This window comes from Thamnophis sirtalis, unplaced genomic scaffold, assembly GCF_051295495.1.
Source record: "Thamnophis sirtalis isolate CommonGarterSnake01/CBP01778 unplaced genomic scaffold, rThaSir2_p1.2 scaffold_10, whole genome shotgun sequence".
NCBI classification, from domain to species: Eukaryota; Metazoa; Chordata; class Lepidosauria; order Squamata; family Natricidae; genus Thamnophis; species Thamnophis sirtalis.
In genome coordinates, this window is record NW_028261390.1 from 56,837,046 (window position 1) to 56,859,942 (window position 22,897).

The 22,897-nt window shown below is 37.9% G+C and overlaps 1 protein-coding gene across 4 annotated transcripts in view; it reads left to right on the plus strand.

Moving 5' to 3' along the window:
* RAPGEF2 (Rap guanine nucleotide exchange factor 2) overlaps positions 1-22,897 on the plus strand; it is a 152,059-nt gene that overhangs the window by 58,358 nt on the left and 70,804 nt on the right. For 3 of the 4 annotated variants that reach the window (XM_087724665.1, XM_087724667.1, XM_087724663.1), the window contains exons 5-7: positions 7,405-7,480; positions 10,031-10,198; positions 12,394-12,411. In XM_087724665.1, coding sequence (XP_087580791.1) covers positions 7,405-7,480; positions 10,031-10,198; positions 12,394-12,411 — 262 coding nt within the window. The remainder of the gene's footprint in view (positions 1-7,404; positions 7,481-10,030; positions 10,199-12,393; positions 12,412-22,897) is intronic. The other variant, XM_087724666.1, reaches the window with a different exon arrangement.

The following is a 22,897-nucleotide window of genomic DNA, read 5'->3' on the forward strand; positions in this document are numbered from 1 at the left end:
ATTTTTCAAAACTTTATCTGAAACTCTACCTAAGCTATGATTTATACTTGATATTAGTTCATATTAATTTTATAATAAAATATATATTTTACTATTGGGAATATAAGATACCAACACATCAACCCCAAACCTGCAATTCAATCACTATTGTCTAAAATATATAACATCTAGATTGCGTATCTTCTGGACCATGTCTATTGACTTTAAAATACTGCAACATGAAATTCAGCAAAGACCCTCCTGGCCGTGGCTGCTACCTGTTGTTTGTGAAGGAGTTGAAATCTAGGAGGCACGCCAAATTGGGTACAGAATTGCCTGAGATAGTGCAATCCCATCCATAACAAGAAATGGCCCAAAATCAGAAGATCCTAAAACCCAAAGTTATTCAGTCTTCCTATGGTTGAGTTGAAGCCTGTTGTTTTGTATCCATATCTCCTCCCCTGCCTCCATTTGATCAGATAGGACATCCATGGCATTGTTTGGAGAGTCCATGATTGAAATATATAGCTTACCCTAAACCAGTGGAAGACCTAACCCAGTGGCTTCATGTAGGTTTTAAATAGAAGAGGAGAGAGCACTGAAGCCTACAGCATCACATATAACAAGGGCCATGGGTTGAACATCTCTGTTATCACTTTGCTTGGAACTAGCCACAAAAGAAAGAGGAGAATCAGCAAAATATTGTGCCACCTACTCCAACTTCCAAAACTGGTCCAGAAGGGTACCATGATCAAGGACAGATGGACAATTTATGGCCCTCTATTGCCAGGTGTTTATTCATTTCAGAAGCATCAAATTAAAATGAAGCATAATATATGAGATAAAATTTAAAATACAAAATTAAAATATGTACAAAGTAAACAGATCTTGCGCCAAAACTAGCAATATTCATTACATCCTGTCATGCTGCCTCAAGTGTACACTGATTGGGACACAAAGAACAGGTATACATATTGTCTTCATGCCACCAGAATCGCAAAGAACATAAGCCTTTGGATAGCCTCACTTGTTCAGAGTGTCTATGAATCTTGTACCTATGTGCAGCTTATTCAACGATTTCTATATTTCCCAGATTTTGTCAGACCTAGTTGCTAGTTCCTTTGTTGGTTCCATCCATTATTTATTCTTAGTATCTTTCCATAGGTACATTCTGCTTTCAAATTCTTCAATGTCTTCCGTCAGCCTAAGGAAGCTTTCTCTCTGATGAGAGCTGGTTTTAGGCAATAGAGAGGATGTTGTCTAGATATTGATGATTTGAGCCTCTCTCTGTATGCTTCTTCTTCTCTGTAAACAGCAGGTAGGGCAATGCTGGCTAGGTGGCAGATCTTATCTAGAAGAGTGGGTTTAAGGCATTTGGAATAATTTTACTAGTTTCGTTCAGAACAATTTCTACGTTTCCAGCATGTGCTGATTTATACGGACTGGGCAGGCATATTCCACTGCTTAATAGCAAAGAGCTTTTGTGCTGGATGGGGTGGAAGTCTGCCAAATAGATCCTATATGCAACTAGGGGGTCCTTCTTAGCAATAAGCAGGTGATTGTCATAGCTAACAGAACCTTTGTTCAATTTTGAGTTGTGTGTCAATTGTGTCCTTGATTGGAAGGCTCTACTTTTAGCTACTCATGGCCTGCCTCCAGAATGGATTACTTTCTACATGAGTTGTCTTTGAAGAGCACCTGGATCTACAACTGGCATAGAATATGGCAGCATTGGCAGTTATGTGTGTTCCCCAAATAGCACATATTACACCTCTGCTCTGTGAGCGACATTGTTGGCCATTTTGCTCTCAGGTTCAATTCAAGTTGCTACTAACAGCAATAGCACTTAGACTTACATGCAGCTTCACAGTGCTTTACTAAGCGGTTTACAGAGTCAACATATTGCCAACAATCTGGGTCCTCATATTACCAACCTCAGAAAGATAGAAACTGAGTTAACCTTGAGCCAGTAAGAATCGGACTGCAAAGTCCTGGCAGCTGGCAGTCAGCAGAAGTAGCCTGCAGTACTACATTCTAATCACTGCACCACAATGGCTCAATGGTGACTTATAAGTCATTATAAGTCATTGTAGAGCCGTGGTTGTGGAGTGGTTAGAATGTGGTGGTGCTACATAGCATGGCACCAGGTTATTTGAGGGACTTCTACTGCAACTACCCATTCCATCAGGTCTGCCAGAGAGGAATATTATGGATTCAGTCTATTAAGGAATGTCATCTAATGGGATCCAGGAGCATTATTGCTTTGGAACATTATTCCCCGTGATGTTAGATTGGTCCCAAACCTGTTAGCCTTTCAGAAGGCTCTGAATACATGGCTTTAGCATCATCTCTTGAGATTACTGGAGCATGGAGCCTGCAAGTTAGTATCCTTATAATGTAGAATATGTTTAATAGTTTTAATGGTTTTTATTTTAGTTGTTTATTTGTAATTGAGTATTGCTTTTGTCACACAGTTTTGTGAGGCTTCCAGAGTAACAGATGTAAGACAGGAAACTATATAAGATTAATTAATTTTCTGGAAAGTTTGGAATGCTTCATTTTGCTGTTGCATTGCTTTTAAAAGGACTGTTAAAAATGGAGCTTAATTTTGAATGACATTTTGACTCGCAACCCTTTAGTTCACATTATGACATTGTCTCTGTAGATTATAATTGAGTTATGAGATGAACTATTAACCTATATTAGCAGAAAATGATGAATAGCCTTTAATAACTTCAATTTGCTCAGAGTATGAGTAGGGATGACTACAGTCTGTGGTCCTGACTTAGTCTTCAAGCACTTTTAACTGGATGTTAGTAGTGTTCATAAAATTGAGTCAAAATTATAGTACTCGTTATTATGAAGTGGAAGACTTCATAATTGCAATTGTGCAATCTTGAGAAATTCCTTGTCCTGCCCAGGATGCTTTAATCACTAGCTGTTGCCATCCACATAAGGGGAGATGAAATGTTTTAACTTCCTGCTGCAGAATTAGGTGATGGCATTTCTTTCTTCCGCATTTTCATTGTATATAGTTAAAGTTTATTTCTAATCTGATTGACTGGAGTAATTACAATATAAATATATAAATATCTGAGCTTTTTACACTTAATAGGTAGGACTTTATATATGAAGAATACAGAGATATAATTCACATCTGTAAAGTTGACTGAACATATGATCACTTCTTTTGGGAAAATATTCAGTTCCCTCGATAATGAATGTTTATTCACATTGGTTTCAGCAACTTTATCTCAAATAGTTGACTTTGTGTACTGAGAATGAAGTGAAATATCCCATGGGGTTGTTTTGGAAAAATGGCTCACTGGATCCAGGTACAGTGGGGCAAAAAAGTATTTAGTCAGCCACCAATTGTGCAAGTTCTCCCACTTAAAAAGATGAGAGATGCCTGCAATTGACATCATAGGTAGACCTCAACTACGAGGGACAAAATGAGAAACAAATCCAGACAATCACATTGTCTGATTCGGAAAGAATTTTTTTTGCAAATTATGGTGGAAAATAAGTATTTAGTCACCTACAAACAAGCAAGATTTCTGACTCTCACAGACTTGTAACTTCTTCTTTAAGAGGTTCCTCTATTCTCCACTCATTATCTGTATTAATGGCACCTGTTTGAACTTGTTAGCAGTATAAAAGACACTTGTCCACAACCTCAAACAGTCACACTCCAAACTCCACTATGGTGAAGACCAAAGAGCTATCGAAGGACACCAGAAACAAAATTGTAGACCTGCATCAGGCTGGGAAGACTGAATCTGCAATAGACAAGCAGCTTGGTGTGAAGAAATCAACTGTGGGAGCAATAATTAGACAATGGAAGACATACAAGACCACTGATAATCTCCCTCGATATGGGGCTCCACGTAAGATCTCACCCCGTGGGGTCAAAATGATCACAAGAATGGTGAGGAAAAATCCCAGAACCACAAGGGGGACCTAGTAAATGGCCTGCAGCGTAACAAAGGCCACCATCAGTAACACACTACACCGCCAGGGACTTAGATCCTGCAGTCCCAGATGTGTCCCCCTGCTTAAGCCAGTACATGTCCGGGCCCGTCTGAAGTTTGCTAGAGAGCATTTGGATGATCCAGAAGAGGATTGGGAGAATGTCATGGTCAGATGAAACCAAAGTAGAACTGTTTGGTAGAAACACAACTCGTCGTGTTTGGAGGAGAGAGAATGCTGAGTTGCATTTAAAGAACACCATACCCACTGTGAAGCACTGGGGTGGCAACATCATGCTTTGGGGCTGTTTCTCTGCAAAGGGACCAGGACGACTGATCCGTGTACAGGAAAGAATGAAGGGGCCATGTATCATGAGATTTTGAGTGCAAACCTCCTTCCATCAGCAAGGGCATTGAAGATGAAATGTGGCTGGGTCTTTCAGGAGGACAATGATCCCAAACACACCGCCCGGGCAACGAAGGAGTGGCTTCGTAAGAAGCATTTCAAGGTCCTGGAGTGGCCTAGCCAGTCTCCAGATCTCAACCCCATAGAAAACCTTTGGAGGGAGTTGAAAGTCCGTGTTGCCCAGCGACAGCCCCAAAACATCACTGCTCTAGAGGAGATCTGCATGGAGGAATGGGCCAACATACCAGCAACAGTGTGTGCCAACCTTGTGAAGACTTACAGAAAACATTTGACCTCTGTCATTGCCAACAAAGGATATATAACAAAGTATTGAGATGAACTTTTGATATTGACCAAATACTTATTTTCCACCATAATTTGCTAAAAAATTCTTTCCAAATCAGACAATGTGATTGTCTGGATTTGTTTTCTCATTTTGTTCCTCATAGTTGAGGTCTACCTATGATGTCAATTACAGGCCTCTCTCATCTTTTTAAGTGGGAGAACTTGCACAATTGGTGGCTGACAAAATACTTTTTTGCCCCACTGTATTTGTTTGAAAACCGTCAAGTCTTTCTGAAGATCAGTATCTCAGACCTGGTGCCTTTATGAAACTCCATAAATACTTTACAGTAAACTCTGGATCACATTGTTAGGCTAGAAACTTCCTCTCCCAGGGTTTCCCTTTAAGAAAATGAAAATTATCCTGTAGTAAGCTATTAATTCTGCTGAGAAGAATGTTAATGCCTTAGTTGATTGAATTCAGTAAATGGGATTACAGGCAAATTAAATTGCATCTTCTCCAATGAACTGAAGCTTTTACAAATTTATAATTCATTTTTGCTGGAATAGTCTACTTTGCTGACAGTAAACAGCTGTGAAATGTTTTAGAGAACTCAGGATTATGGTGCTTTCTGAGAGCATTCTGAGCAGAATGTTAGATTCAATTTTTGTCTAGTAATTTGGTTGTGTTATTTATACTTATTAAAATAATGCATTTGTAATTTTGATTTTATGATACTTTCTTAATTGGTTGTATCCTTTTACTGGATTGCTGTAAATGGATATGAGTATTGATTTGATGATGTGTAAATAGAATGGATGAATGGATGGATGAATGAATAAAATTAACAAAATTTTGAAATTATTACTAAGCCCTCCAAAGCTACTTATAACCTGGTTCAGATGCTACTTCCCCAATCATATGACTGTATTTTGAATGCTCAGCAACTGGCCCACATGTGCAGCCTTTTGCTGCAGCCTACTGTCATATTTATGACTTTTGCTGGAAACTAGAATTTATTTCCAATCCCTAGCAAAAACTGACCTACAACAAGTGCAGCATTTGCTTTATAACTGTGATATTTGCTTAGGGATCACCAGAAAAAGGTCACAAAATTGAGTTGGTCAAATCAGGATCTGCTTTGCAACTATCATGACGTACAACCGTAATTGCAAGGCTCAATTATGGTCTTAAGTAAAGGAATACTTGTAATGATAAGCTTTTCAGCATAGCAGTAGAAGGTAAAAGACCAAAGTCCTCTATTAAATCATCTGGTATGAGCAAAGAATTGCTGTATTATCTATACATAATAGCAAAGGTAAATACATCTGCCAAGTTTAGTCAGAGATCTAGCTATCTACCATTAAAGAGGAGTTGGATGAGAAGTGGAAGACACATGTTTGGGGAGATATCTACTGCCAAGCGTCCTTTATAATACTTTTATTTGTATTATTTTATTAAAATAATAAAGCTACTTTATTGTCCAATGCATGAACAGATCAAATGAATTTTTAGTTACTAATTGCCATGTCCAGGTGTTAAGCATAAATAGCAAAGAGAAAGAGCTGCTAGAACTGGAGCCCATAGTTAGGTATTTATACTTATATCAATATTTCTGTTATGCTTATTTTTTCCCTTAACTTTATAATTAATATTTGATATTCCTGTTAAATAGTAATTCCTGTTTATTTCACTATTTTAATAAATGAAAATTTAAAAATAAAAAGATAATCTGATGGCCTGACAGATTTAAAATATGATGTTTTCTAATAATTTGCTAGGTTATGACAATTCAGTCTTTTTCCTTGTCAGAAATCCACAATGAAGAAAACCTTGACCATATCTTTGTTTATTGAACCTTTAATAAGAGATTTCCCAGTGTCCCCTGAGCAACATTCCCTGTTTTATTTTTTTGTCCAGATGAGATCATTATGATGATGTATTCTAAGGGACAAATTATCTGGAATATTTGGGGTATTATAGATCTTGTACAGTGTATAATTAGAACAAATTGTTATTTTAACTGTCACATATTATTCCATATAAAATACCTTTGGAGTTAGATGTCAAATTCAAGTGTTCTTGCCAGGTGTAAAGGAAGAGTGGCGTCTAAAGAGAGACTCTGCTCCAGAAAGCCTGCAAATGAGTCCACCCTGATTATGTAGTCCTAAGAAAAACTTGATTAGTTTAAATTAACTGCTCACAAATCATCTTCTAAATATATGGTTGGTATTGTGATTATTTAGGAACAGGATTAATAGAAGGTAGTTGCTATCTCTTCTTAGCAATAGCAATAGCAGTTAGACTTATATACTGCTTCATAGGGCTTTCAGCCCTCTCTAAGCGGTTTACAGAGTCGGCATATTGCCCCCACAATCTGGGTCCTCATTTTACCCACCTCGGAAGGATGGAAGGCTGAGTCAACCCTGAGCCGGTGAGATTTGAACCACCGAGCTGCAGAACTAGCAGTTAGCTGAAATGGCTGCAGTACTGCACCCTAACCACTGCGCCACCTCGGTTCTTCAGTCAACCTTCATCTCAACCAGAGAATAAAAAGGTCTAGGTAGCATCATAATAATCAGTCGTAACACAATCAGTTTAGAATAGTTGAACTCATTATTTAAATGTGGGGTATTAATGGTAAATTCTACACGCACACACACTTTAGCAATGATATCAGCTAAGAGTTATATAGCATTAATTTGTTTAGAAGTTTCTTTGATTTTTCAGATTTTTTTCCCCTTCTAAATGTTTTTTCTCTTCTTTAGTTTTGGGAAACGCTCTGCAGGAAGCTTCAGGCGTGGCTGTGAATGCATTGTTCTAGAACCATCTGAAATGATTGTGGTAGGTATAACTAGATTAATGCCGGTAAAAAGTCACTTTGCCATATTGTAGCTATTATTTGCCAAAACACATCTGCTAACAGTAGAGAGACTGTCTATAATCTTAATCATTTCAGTGACTTGGAACATCTGATAAGGAAAGAAAGTTTTTGTCTGTAGGAAAACAAAAACCCTTAACTGTTTGCTTTGTAGGTTTTAACCCCAGCTCCAATAAAGAATTATTTCAAAAGTGTTGGGAAAAATAAATTGGAGAAGTACTTTTTATTGTTTTAATTTCTTTTATAATTTCCTTCTTTTTAATAAATTCCATTTTGTTTTGCGTAAATTTAAGCTCAAATTTCAGTCCCGAGTTTGGCTTAATTTGTGACCAATATATCTCTTCAAACTGTAGGAGGAATGAGGGCTACAAAATAGGTCAGGCCATTTCACAAATGCCAACAATGTGGGGTTTAATGTCCTTATTTTGAACAGTGTTTGGGTAAACAAGTTTGAGTTTAGTATTTGGGTGGGAATATCATGAAATCCCAGGCTGAATTGGAATGTTGAAGAAACCCATCAGAGAAAGTAAATAAGCAAGGGCAATAACGGAAAGGAGAGGGGATAAGGAGGGAAAATAAGAAAGGGTAAAGGAGAGAAAGTAAGGGTGGGGTATTAAGAGTGGGAGAGAGGGTAAGAAAGAGGAGAAGGGAGGAGGAGAGAGGAAGAAGAAAGAAGGAAGGAGAGGAGGAAGGAAGAAGGCAGAGAAGGGAAGATGGAAGGAGAAAGGTGTTGCAAAACAAGATGGAAACAAGGGGTGGCAAGAAAGTGACCCAAACTGTTCTATATATATGTGTGTGTAGAAATGAATATAGAGATTATGATGAATTGACAAATGTTAAATATCAATTATAAGAATGTATATCTAAGAATGAATTTGAAAGGGAAAAATAAAAAAAAACTTTTTACATGGGATGTTGAAGAAAAAACAACCTTGAAGAAGGTAATGACCACTTCTGTAATGTTGTCAAGAAAACTATAGAGAAGTATCAATGAAGAACATGGTAACAGCATAGATCTAAAGGAAACTATTTTACATGAATATTTTATTACTGTTTGATGCCTATTTCAAAAGGGCAGCAAGTGCATAGCAGCACTAATACATCTGGTTTTTCTGTCAGAGCAATGCCAGAGTGCTCTGGAATTGGAGGAGATTTTGATTCCTCTCGTTCCAAGGACAGACCAATCATTGTTGACTCAATTTCTCAGAGAGGCTGAACCTATTGGATCAGACCATCCCAGGTGACTAATGGACCCAACTGGATCCCAGATGGAACTTGGGGTTAGTTCGGAAAGCCTGTTACCCAGTCTGATTGAAGCTTTGGTGGCTGTGTGGAATAACAATGGTAGTGCCTTTAGATCAGATTGTGCCTTAGTGGCCTCTCCACACCCAGGATTCCTGATGTTCCCCATGGTACACGATGGAGTTAAGGGAACTTAAGTGGATTAAGAGACATCTAGACCATCACTGGAGAAACACAAAGAGTGAAGAGGATTGGAGAAGAGCTACAGCAACTATTAATACCTAACTCACAGCAATAAGGGTGGTGAATACTACTAGAAACTAGTTCTCTTCCCTTATTGTGTTTGCTGGTAGTTGCCCAGCCATCCTCTTCCAGGTGACTTTGTCCCTCCTTGGGGGGAGCAATTCTGAAGTATACCTAAAGAGTTACTGTGAAGAATATGGTGCACATCTGGCAGATAAAATTGGTGCATTCACTCTACATTGGATCCTTAGAGCAGAGTCTATGGAGGTGATGAGGACTATGTCTTGCAAGGTGATCTGGGACAAGTGTGACCCTTTAGAACCTGAGGAAGTGGATATGGCTGCCTCTGCCACGTGTGTTAGATCTGTGCCCCTCTTGGCTAATGAAGGCCTCTTGGGAGGTGATGGATTAGTGGATCTGACCAATAGTTAACTCTTCCTTAAGAGAGAAAATGGTTCCATCAATTCTTAAAGAGGTCATCGTGTGCCCCTGCCTCAAAGGACCATTGCTCAACCCAGCTAGCCTGGACAGTTTTTGTCCAACCTCTCCTTTCTAAGGAAAGTGGTAAAGAGAGTGTTGCATGGCAGCTTCAAAGAAGTCTGGACAAAGCAAATTATCTAGAGCCCTTTCAGTCAGGGTTAGAGCAGGATTTGGTACTGAGATGGCATTGATCATGGTTGGGGATGACTTCTGGTGGGAGCAGGATGGAGGTAACGTACTGGCCAAAGACTAGTTCAGATAATAAACCCAATAAAATTTAAGACAGAGTTAAAATACATTTGTAAAACAACCTATGTAACAACTATAGGTGAGATCCAGGATACATATGATAATATCTAAAGTTCGTTCTCTTTTAAAGCATAGCCTCAGTTGGATTCACTATTTAAAATATTATACATTTTGTAGGTAGTAAACTGTGATTTCATATCCTCAGAATAAAACAAATCTTTGCAAATGCATTGGAGACCATCTGTTAATGTTGCTTAAAATACATTTAAAGTACATTATTACATTTGCTTATTTATTAGGTGGATTACATGGATGAAAATGAAGAATATTTCCAGCGACAAGCTTCACATAGACAATCAAGGAGGAGATTTAGGAAAATCAACCAAAAAGGAGAAAGACAAACAATTATTGATACTGTTGATGCTTATCCTGTAGGGAAGCCACCCTTACCTAGAGGTTATCATACGGTAAGCTGTTAATATTTGTATAGTATATATTACAGTGTAAGTATGAGAATTAGAGCATGAAATTGCTAATCATTAACTTTTTTTTACTGTGAAAACTGATATGATCAAATTATTCCCTGTGTAGAAGTTGCCTTGCTTTTATAATAAGTAGTTATGTGCAGAATGCATGTTAATGTGATAGATATTTAAAGTACAATTTACATTAAATCTTATGTCTGAAGATTCATATCAGTGAATTATTGTTACCCCCTTCCAAAGAATAAATTTGTGGTGTGTTATCTATGTAAACTTAATTTTACTTCGTCTCTTCTCAACATATTAAACTGGACTATGTATCTTCCACTTGTATGCTGACATAATATTACATCATTTAATAAATCTGAACCAAATCTTTATCATCTGAGAGAGCATTATGTTGCATAATTAGTTTGCAAATGGTTTGGATACTCTAGTTGAAGAAGACATATTTTTACTTTAAAGTTATAATATTTGACTAATGTTTAAAAAGTGTTTGTATTTTGAAATACCGGAGTCTTCGTGTCAGCTAAACTTTGCAGGAGTTCTGTAGTGCAAGAATTATATGATAGCTTATACTGCCAAATTTCATTATAAAAGTAGGTTTCTGGAGCAAATTATATGAGGAAATAAATAAATATACATTGAGTGTGACATTAGAAATATCTTTGGTCACAACATTAATGCTAAGTAGACTATTTTTTGTGGGGGGTGTTATTTTTAAATATGCTGCTTTTTTTGAAAGCTTGAAATGGTACACTACTAACAAAAATATATTTCTCAAAAGTGTTAATTTTATTTAAGAGTTCTACATAAATAATTAGAGAATAAAATTTCCTTTTGCTAAAAAGAGGCTCTTGCTTGTGGCTCTTGCTTCTGAAAGCCTAACTTTTTCCTGATAAATAGATGGGCTCAAATAGCAGAACTATTTTAACTGATTTGCAAATGGGTTCCTGAGGAGAGAATTACTGTTGAAGAGATTAAGATTTTCATAGAACATATAATAAGAACACAGAATAATAGTGCTGTACATTCACTATGCATATATTAATTTTAAGACTAACACTTCAAGTTAGTCCATGGGTAAATTATATAACATAAATTGCATACAGTATGTATTAACTTCTTTTTATCCCCAATTACAATGTTAGGCATTTCATTCTGTACCAATAGATAATTTGATAACTATTTTCATTATATAAAAGCATGAAGACAGACTTTTAAGTTACATAAAGAAGAATTCGCTTGGGGAGACATGACATTTTATGAGAGGAAAAAGTATTTTAATTTTGTAATTTTGATACAGTGAAGTAATCTTCATATAATGCAGAAAAGAGAATCTTTTGAATTATTTGGTATCCTTCAAGTGCTCTCTCTGATTCTAAAGTATTGGGGAACAACTTTTTCGACAATGTTTGTTCCTTTATGCAGCCAATTTCTGTTTACAATTATTGTTGGCCTGTAAATGTTTGCCAGTATCAAAAAGCTTTCCTTTATGTTTTGTGAATATGTTGAATAACCCCGATTATTTATTTTGTTTAATAGAATAATTCTCAGGGAAAGGATTGACTTGGTAACTTTCTGTATGATTTTATGAATTCTTATATTTGAACTCAATACCTTTTTGATATGTTTTAAAAAGTATAAAGCAGAAACATTGATACATTTCATACATTTGTCCAAATACACGTTAGGAGCAGGCAGCACTTTGGCTATGGTCCTCATATGTACTCATTGTAAATATAATGCTTCATTACGCAAGTTTCCCTTTTTTTGTCCCTCACTGTAAAGGAAGCAAGTCAGGCTATAAAATAAAATACGATTTACATGTTTGGTTTCTCAACACAATTTCCTTTACTTGATTTATAAAACAAAGATTTGCTGAGGTTGCATATGCTCATTGAATTATGTTTTACAGGCTGAAATAAATAACATATAGAAAGGAAATATACGTAGATGAAATCTATTAAAGAAAATTGACAAATTTTAGCAATACTAGTTTATATTAAATTACTAATATATAACACTATATTAAATGACTAAGTTGCCTAGGGAAAATCCATTTTAAAAACTTCCTTACCTAATAGCAGTAGTTCATAATAGTATATGTTTTGTTATATCTGATTATGTTCATCTTTTCCTTTCCTCCTACATGGCATTCATTTCATTTTGGCTCACAGGAATGCACTAAACAGCAGGTATTGTAACCTATCTGTATGGTCCTTTAATGTTTATTTTTCCCAAGTTTCGTATGTGACTAATGTCTTCATTCCGGCTTGTTGCAAATGTGTGTCATATCCCTATTGTTCTACTACATAGTATATATTTTAGTTTGAATTTAAGTCACAAATGTTAACCCTTGTGGCATCATCATTGTTAGCATTTCATTTGTTGTTGCTGTTGTTCTTTTTGATTGCCTGTGTGGCATCTTTCGTTGTTAGAAATTTCATAATTTAAATATACAATGCTTAGATATATAAAACAGTGGAACATACCCTTTAAGTATTCTATTTATAAATTTTTCAGTTTTCATTCTCAAGCAGCAGCTATATGTTACAGCTGAGCAACTGAGCTCTGTAACAAATATTAGTTTTATATAAGCAACTGTACAGATAGTCCTCGACTTATGACCACAGTTGAGCCCCAAGACAATTGTTAAATGGGTTGGGCCTCATTTTATAACGTTTATGCCACAATTGTTAAGCAAATCACTGCATTTGTTAAGTGAATCATGCAGTCATTAAGCAAACCTGACTTCCCCCATTGAATCTGCTTGTCGGAAGCTGGCTAGGACAGTAACAAAGAGCAATCACATGACCCAAGGACAGTCATAAATGCATGCCAATTGCCAAGCACCTGAATTTTGATTACATGACCATGGGGACGTTGCAACAGTTGTATGTATGAAAACCGATCTTCAGTAGGTGCTGTTTTAACTTTGAATGGTCACTAAACAAATGATTGTAAGTCAAGGCTTACTTCTATATTCAGATTGTAATGAAACGAGATGAAGTACCCATTGCATATTTAAAATAAGATCTGTATCATTTTCATTAGCTGAAAATTGAAATGGTGTAAGATTTTATACCAAAGTAACTAAAAACTATAGCAAGGATAAAGTTAGAGCTATTGCAGCACCTTTGCCCAAGGTTACAGTTGTTCATTTGATCACAATTTGGGCGCTTGGTAGCCCACCTGCACTTATGGCTGCAAAGGTCCTGCAATTCCCTCAGTCTGGCTATCTCCCCCCATTTATGCCATGTTGGCTCCCTGCTGCCCTGCACTCCACCACCCCAGCTCACCTTTGCTGCAATCTTCTTGCTCCTTCTGCTGTCATGTGATGAATCAGCATCTACTTATTCCTGGGTTCTTCTACATCAGGGTGTCAAACTCCATTTCATTAAGGGCTGTATCAAGGTTGTGTTTGACTTTGGGGGGCTGGGGCAAGGGTGGCCAGGGTGGGCATGGCCAGCTCAATGTCACTCGAGTCAGGAGAGCCTGTGGTGGCCTGAACTCTCTGCCAGAGAAAACAGGCTCCCGAGCTCTGTTTCTGGCTGTGATGGCCTCCTGCAATTCTCTGAACACCCCTGTTCTACATAGATTTTTGATTGATTTTACATTTACTGTGCTGTGAAGGAAAGGAAAGAAGCATTAAAAAATACTTTTAGCAAATATCTGACACATTACAATTACCTATTTTTAAGAGACATTAGTTTGCAATATTATATATACACGAAGTAGCAATGTAATGATAGATATATATATAGATGGATGGATGGATGGATGGATGGATGATAGACAGAATGTGACTTTGAATCATTGTTGACTCCTGGAAACTGCCTGGCCTGCCTAACCCTAACCCTGGCCCTGCAGTTTTCTTGGTAAAAATTTGGAAACAGTTTGCTAATTACTTGCTTCCTAGTGGTGAGTAGCTCAAGGTAATCCGGCTAGGTTTGTACCTTAGGCTAGACTAGAACTGTCTTACCAATGTCAGAAAGATGTTTGTTGTGTTCTCCCTTACCTTTCAGTAAGAGGAGACAAAATGGATCCTCAAAATGGCCTGCCTATTTTGATGGTGAAAGGATGTCTACAGATTCTAATGGATCTCATCAGCACTGTGGATTAAAATCAATGGTGGGATATGACTGGTATGCAGTGTATCAGTGCCTGCTGGGAGCACCAGGTACTGTTCTGGTACGGTGTTTTGGAGGCCCCACCTGCCCGCCCCCCTTACCTGTATTTGAGCTTCCGTGCACGAAGCATACGGCGCTTGTGTGATGCTCCGCCGATCAGTTGGAGTGTCGCGGGCAGTAAGTATGCATGCGTGTGTTGCACGCATGCTGTGCGCGTGCATGTGGTGGACGCCAGGCCCTGTTGCACCGTACCGGTTGCACCGGAATCTGGAACCCACCACTGATTAAAATGAGGATAGTTGTTCGTCTTTTCTCTTAGTATTGAAGTAGCCAATGGAGCAAAAGGGGATGTTGAAATGGGTTAAGAAGATAAAAGGAATTGAACTCAGCAGGGGGAAAATAGCCAACAAGATGTAATGAAATTAGAAAGTCTTGGGCTTCTGAAGAAATGTAGATTCTGTGAAAATTCAAATTTATTTTAAGAACAGTCAGGAGGAGAATGACAGCAGCATGGGGACACTCTAGACCTGACTTAGATGTTCAGAGAGGGAAGAGATTCTGGGAAAAGAAGATCAAGGTAGACAAAATAGGTTGTCAGTTAAGTTTAATTAAAGCCCTTGATAAAAGTCTCTGGGGAATTGAATCATACTTGTACACCTAGTTATAGCTTAACTATGGATAGGTCTTAATAACAGAAGTATTCTTGCTGACAGAAGGATACCTAATGTCACAATACTAGAGCAATTAACTATACATAAATTTACTACATTCAATCATTCTTTAAAGGAAGACGTCAGAAATATATATGGGAGGATAATATGTGTGTAGCACAGTGGTGGGTTTAAGTTTATTTTACTACCGGTTCGCTTGTGCGCGCATGCTCACACACAATGTTTCTGTGCATGCGCAGAAGCATCTGGGTAGGTGGGAAGAGCCTCCTGCTGCCGCCAATATTGGTTCGCCTGATCTGGGGCGAACCGGCAGAAACCCACTTCTGTTCTGAGATTGGAACTCTGTTTATATGCATAAGCTAAATGCCACTTCCCCAATATATTATAAATAGAAAAAGTAATTTAATTTGATTCATAACAAGGACACTAGCTACTGTATCTTTTTTTTAATGAATTCTAACAACTCACAACAAGTGGTGATAGCATGGTGGGAATGAACAGATAAACAGCAGATTATTTTGAAAAATTGTACCAGGAAAAAGAAATAGTTACAGTCAAAGATTTGTGCGGGTATTCCGTGTTTCTTGAACCCTGGAAGTTCAAGGTCACACACACACTATTTTTTTGCAAAAAGGTTAACTGATGGGCTAATTAAAAAAGTGGGCATGTCAGATTCAAAGGGGACAGGTATATATGTAGATGTGTGTATATATATATGTGTGTAGAGTGAGAGAGAGTTGGGGGTGGGGAGGGGAGGATGGTTACAGAGCCCAGTAGTAAGCTGAAGGCTTATCAAATCATTTCATAATTGATGATGAAGGAGAGAAACTCAAAGCTAATATAACCTTTCATTTTAACAAGTAAGATAAAAGAAGTAGTGGGATGGGGATGATAGGTTCTAGTACTAAGTCCAAAGTTGTAAAAAACAAAAACAACCTCACAGCAGTTGAGGGAGAAAAGCAATACAACTACTGTATAAACCCAGGTATGCTAAAAGAGTGTATGGGAATATTAATTCCATATTTGCACCATATCCATTAAACATTTACTTATGTATATACCAAAGGATATGTCAATTAATAACGTGGTATAAATAAAATATGTATATATAGTGGTTTATTCAGATATCAAAAGGTGGGAGACCTTAAACCTTACCCTTTGGGAAAGGTAAATGCTGTCAAAATGAATATCATTTGAGATTAATTCATATACTGAGTTTCAGTTCATACACCAGGGAAATATTTTCTTAAAAAATTCTTTGTTTAGAAAATTTATATGGGGTTCTTTGATTCTGAGAATATCTTTACAGAAGATATTATTTACAGAAATTATTATTACCAATTAATGAGAGAGGATTTGGTTTCCTAAATCTCAAGCCATACCTTCATACTTACGTAGTGTCAAGTATTGAATGGAAGCCAACAATTGGTATTAATTTTCTAATATGGTCAACTTTGGAATTTACATATATGGTACCTTTGATTGGATAGTCTAAACAAACTAAAATTTTTGTTATCCCTGTAAACAATGATGGCACTTAGGTAACTATGGAATATAATGTCTAACAAAAAGTTTGACTTTGTTTACAACGCCAAATTGATTTTATCTGTAAAGCCAACTTTAAAAATGGTGATATGGAAAAAGTTGGTGGAAGCAGTCATGTTGACTTTGGACCAATTGACAGGTGATGAAAATGAATTTTGAATAACTCAGTGGCAACATTTACAGTTACAACATTTATTAACAACATTATTTGGACCAGCAACCTTTTCAGCTTCTGAGGCACTAGAACAACTTATTCAATTATTTAAAAAATGCAATTAATGGCGAAGTCTTCTGAAGTTGGTGTGCTGAGCAACAGGGTGATTTTTCTCCCCTGCTGGCAAACAAATGACTTCACTACCAAAGCTGGCTCTTTAGTGGGACACACCCCAGATTCAAATGGGAGTTACTAGGAAATGATCCAAAATGACCTTTGGATGATCATGGACCTACCTGAGAAGAGAAATCTTGAAGATTTCAATTTTCAGTATAGAAGAGGCTGGAGGGTTGGGTCTCTATCTTTTCTTTTCATTTGGTTGTTTTAAGCACACCTTGATTTTGACGTCATGTTTGATTCATTTTTAATTTCGATTTTTACTTTTAAATGTTAATGAAAAGTTGAATGCTGTTTTACTCTAACCCTTTGTTGGATTTTAGCACTCAGTAAAAAGAAAGCACAAAGCACTGTTTCCTTTTACTGCTTTATTAGCTGTTGTAAATCATTTTTGTTTTTTTCCATATGGAAGTTGATAGCTATTTCCTGGGTAGTGAAAGTGATCTGATTTGATTTATTTGTATTGGATGTTCATTACAGGAATTTTGCATTTTATTAATTTTTAAAAGCTTGGGTATATATTATTATCAAGACTCTGAGGTTACTTTATTATATTGCTTCCCCTGTCCTTGAAAGAAATTGTTTATGATTGGCTGTGAAAGCTCAGTTACAGAAAAATGTTCAGTTATATTAAAGATGCCAGCAATGCATCAACTTAAGACAAAGCCCTTTGGGAAGCCCTTGGGAAAATGCTTTTCAACTTACAAGTTCAAATTGAAAATTTAGATAAAAAGTTTGATAAAATAACAATGGTTTCAAATCAACCCAAAGATGATATTCAGATGCAAGTAACAGCAGTTAAATCAGATTTACAATTGGATGGAGTGGAATTTAATTTGCTGCTGGCAGACTTGAAGAAGAAAGAGTCTGGTTTAAAAACTGCAGTTTGGTTGGAGAAATCTGAAAGGAGCATGAATTCTAAAGATTCCAAGCTAACAGAGAAGATTGATGGAGATTGGGGAACAGACTTAATATACCTATCTGGAAAACAAATGTTAAGAGATGTTGTGTTTCAACCTAGATGAGTTTTTTTTTAAATACTGTTGAAATATCCACAATAGAGATTTATGATTTTAGTAAATGAGATCCAGTTGTTGGGAAAGATCTCAGTTAAAAGTTTAAGGAAAACTCTTATTATTAAAAAAATCAATCAGGGATATTTGATCCTGGATAGACCAGAGGCAACAGTTGTAATGGCTTGTGGTAGATTAAAAGCCATTGGGTATATTCTTCGAGTGAAATATACAACGGACGGTTAACAGAGGGCTTTGAACTTTAACTTTGCTGTTGGTTTTATTTGTTAACTATGCTTTTCCCCCCTATAGAGTAGATATAGTAGATATATAGCAGAGTGTCAGGTCAATTGTATTGGGTAAATAAAGTCATAGAAGTTCATAAATTGTGTGCCTATTTTACAGGAGTGGGAATTATTATTCTTGAAATATATTTATTAATATTCAATTTATGTATATGCTTGTTTTCTTTTCATGAGCATTTTTTTCCTTTTTCTTCTCTAGTTTTCCTTTTTTTTGTATTTTCTTTTTTCTCCTTTCTTGGATGTTTGTATTTTAATGTTTTGAATAAAAAAGAAAAGCGTTTTGCAAACAAACCTTCAATTAGTTTTTATAATTTATTAATAAATCAATTTGATATACAGATGTTAAGAAATTAATAGAATAAAAATTAGTCCCTTTATTACCTAGACAGTGGGAAAATCTCTTAACTTAGATAACAAAAGTGTTATTGGACCTCAAATTATTGATAAAAACAAACAAAATAATGTTTAGAATTTATTATAGAAAAGGACTGTCAAAATAGCATTTTGTTGGAGATGTAACAAGTATGCTGCTTTAAAACATACTTTTCTACAGTGTTCTATACTTAGCAAGTTTTGGGAGAAATAAGTGGATTATATAAATAGTAATAACACTTACACTTATATACCACTCCGTAGTGCTTTACAACGCTCTCTGAACGGCTTACAAATGTCAGTATATTGCCCCCATCTGGTCCTCAGGGTTTTACTGACCTTGGAAGGCTGGAAGGCTGGCTGTACTTTTTCCTGGCGGGTGTTCTGCAACTGGTGTATAGGAACACACCTCAACCCTCCTTTGGATACCATCCCAAAAGTTTTGGACTTCTTAAGCATGGACTATTTAAGGGGCTGGCACTAGCACTCAAAGGAGGCAAGTGGCTTCTGTTTCTACTGTCCTTTCCATCAAAGGCTCCAGTTCTCTGTCACATCATCCTAAGATACGGAGTTTTCTCAGGGGAGCTATCAACCTATGCCCACCTGCAGTACCCCTCCTGGGACTTTTCTCTTGTTCTTCAAGCTCTTATGGGTCCTCCCTTCAAACCGTTAAAATCCGTGACTCTCAGGCTCCTTACCATCAAGGTGGCTTTTCTCGTGGCCATAACAGCGGCAAAGGAGAATTTTGGAGCTGGCAGCTCAGTCTGCCCAGACCTTTGTCTCATCTGACCAGACAGAATCATTCTAAAACTCGACCCATCCTTTCTACCAAAAGTGAATACAGCTGTCTTCCGACACACTGAGAGCTTCTTCATGTCTTTCCAGCCTGCACAATGGGCGGGAAAGTGTCACCAGCAATGATCGGTAGATGGTTGAGGGCTGGCATAGCCCTAGCCTACAAGCAGCAATCCAGAGCCATACCACACTGCATCACGGCTCCCTCAACCCATAGTGCTGCCACTGCCGCCACTTGGGTGACTCAGGCGTCAGTAGAAGACATCTGCAGAACTGTAACCTGGGCCTCACCATCACCGTTTATCAGACATTATCAGCTAGACTCCTTTGGTTCGGCGGAGGCAGCGTTTGCATGACACGTGCTGCAAAGGGTTCTCTCTATGGAAGAGACCCTGGACCAGACTGTTGCTCGCCCTTGATCATCTATGCTTGGGTATATCCCATGCATGGAATCTCCAAGCAGTGCACAGAGAAAGATGGTTGATCTTACCTGAATGGTAGTTCTCTGTGCACTGTGAGAGACTCCATTCCCTCCCTGAGGAGCTGATCCAGCTCTGCATTTCTAATCATGACTCTCTCTTATCTACGCCTTCGTTAACAACTGAGCTACAGCAAGCATCCTCATGGTCACGTGATCAAAATTTTGTTTGGCAACAGATTCGTATTTATGATGGTTTCAGTGTCCTGGGGTGACCTTTTGACAAAATATAAAATATTTAATCAACCCCCCCCCCCCCCGTCAATGGTGTCCCTCTTTACCAATCTGAAAATCTGGTCACCTTAGGCTAATGACTTGTGCTAGGAAACTATGAACCAAAACTGATAGCACAATGATTGGTAGATATCTTTTTTTTGCTTAGGTGAAATTACGAATGGAATGTTATATATGTTATGATATTAATATATAACATAATATATTCCTAAGTATCCTCCTCTATTGACACATAATCTAGGTAGTTTTTTTTATTTTAAAATAGCACACAGTAATCAGTTCATGATTATGGCCCCCATTTGTTTACCTAAATTTCATCTTCTGTCTGAAAGTCTTCTGCATTACATCATATGTGTGGCAGATTTTTGTAAGTGATTCCTTGGATTTTTTTTCTTTTTTGTTCCTTGGACAGAACTGCTTGATTGATGTAATAAATGGGCCTACATTTTGGTTGCTTTAGAAACTAAGTATAATAAGGGCGTTGTAGATAAAATTAGATTTCTAAATAATGTGGCTGCAAGTGTAGATTTTTTTCCAATTTATGAAAATTATGAAAATTAACAATGCTGAGTTGCTATGGGGAAATAATATGTATTGGGATAATATTCACAGTTTACGTAAGGATTTTACCTTTTGAATTATTTTCACTTTTGCAATGGAACTAGAGTCAAGATTTCCTCTGATGTTTCCCCAAATGTTACAAATGACCAGTTTACAGAAAACAATAGAATGTTCTTTTTTATACACATAGAAATATGTAAATTAAAGTAAGCATGCAGATGAGGTTTGTCAGTTTTAAAGTCTCATAGATCAAATATAGTAATGAACTAAAATAAGTAGGCATACTGATAAAAAATAACAGAAAAAAATTGATACAAAAATAGACTTAGATTTCAATATGCCAATTTTGGAAAACTTTAAAGTATTATTTTCTAATTCTTTTGACTTCACTACTTCATTAAGTAATGTTCCTGTTTCACATTTTTATTCCAAATATTACCAATTATTGTTTGCTTCTCTTTTTGATAAATGCTAGCTGGAATATTATGGTATCTATTATTGCTGCAAAGGGATGAGACCAGAGATACAATGGTGGTTAATATAACATTAGAAGGATACCAAAACTAGATTGGGAGATTATGAATTCAAGACATTCTTTGTACACAGCTTGGAGACTCCATGCATGCGTGTTAATGTTGTGCCTATTAGCCTCAAGACTGAGTTTGAATATTTGGACACGCCTCCTTAGGCTTGCTATAGGCCAGTTCTTAACTCAGTCTAAGCCTTAATGAGATGCATTCCAAGTCACAGATTCTACGTGAATATGGAGAAGAGTCATCTAATTTCCTGCACCCGACTACTTTCCCTAGGAGTGGTAATAGATACCCAATCGTCCATGTTTTCCCTCTCCCAGAAATGGTGCACCAGCATCCAAGCTCTAGTGGACTCTTGTCACCTCTCGGCGCAAGGTACCTCTTATTGCTATCCCATCTCTTAGGGAAGCTAATCTCTTGTATAGACATAGTGCCGTGGGCTTGCTCCCTGCAATGGCTCCTTCTCCCGCATCAACGAGTGGGAGCTTCCACATCGCCAATGACTATACGGGTGCCCCCCAGGGTTCTGCGGTCCCTTCAGTGGTCGAGGTCCCGGGCGATCCAGAAGGGGATGCTGTTCAGGGAGCCCGAATGCCAGCCTTTTTGGCTGGGGGACCAGCTAGTAATAAATCTATGTGCAATGCCACAAAACACACAGCTGCCATGCTTCTTTTTGTGGTTCCGGACCCGTGGGACAGAGGGCACAGATGGTCTCCACTGCCGCTGGCCGCACGACCTGCTATACACCTTTCCTCCCCTTCCCCTTCTGTCCAGGGTCATCAGAAAGGCAATTATGGAAAACACAGACCTTATTCTCATCGCACCATATTGGCCTCGTCAACCATGGTTTGCAGACCTGGTCAGTCTCTCCAGCCTTTCTCCATGGTGGATACCGGACCACAAGATCTCTCTCAGCCAGGGGGGCCGGGAGCACCCAGACCCACTGTGACTCCAGTTAACCGCCTGACACTTGAGAGGGAACTTTTAACGAGATGCCATTTCTCTGACAATGTCATTTCTACCATACATGCCTCGAGATGTGCTTCCACCACCCGTATCTATGAGACCTCCTGGTGGGCATTTTGCAACTGGTGCATAGGGTCACATATCAACACTCCTTTGGCTACCGTCCCGCAGGTGTTGGACTTATTACAACATGGACTCTCTAAGAGGCTGGCTCCTAGCACTCTCAGGAGGCAAGTGGTTGCTATTGCTATGGTTCTTCCCATCAAGGGCTCTAGTTCCCTGTCACATCATTGTAAGGTATGGAATTTTCTGAGGGGGGCTATCAACCTATGCCCACCTGTAGTACAAAGGTATCCATCCTGGGACCTTTCTCTGATTCTTCAGGCCCTTACAGGTTCCCCCTATGAACCTCTCAAATCTGTTACTCTCCGGCTCATTACCATCAAGGTGGCCTTTCTCGTGGCCATAACATTGGCCAGGAGAATTTTGGAGTTGTCAGCTCTTTCAGTCCACCCAGACCTATGTCTCATCTGACCAGAGAGAATCATTCTACGGCTCGACCCGTCCTTTCTGCCAAAAGTGAATACAGAGCACAAGAGGTTGTCCTGCTTTTGTCTTCACCCTGTCCACCCATCTGAGAAACGGTGGCATAAGCTGGATGCGCAATGAGCAGTGTGTTGTTATATTAAACGAATAACTGAATTCCGACACACTGAGAGCTTCTTCGTGTCTTTCCAGCCTGCCACA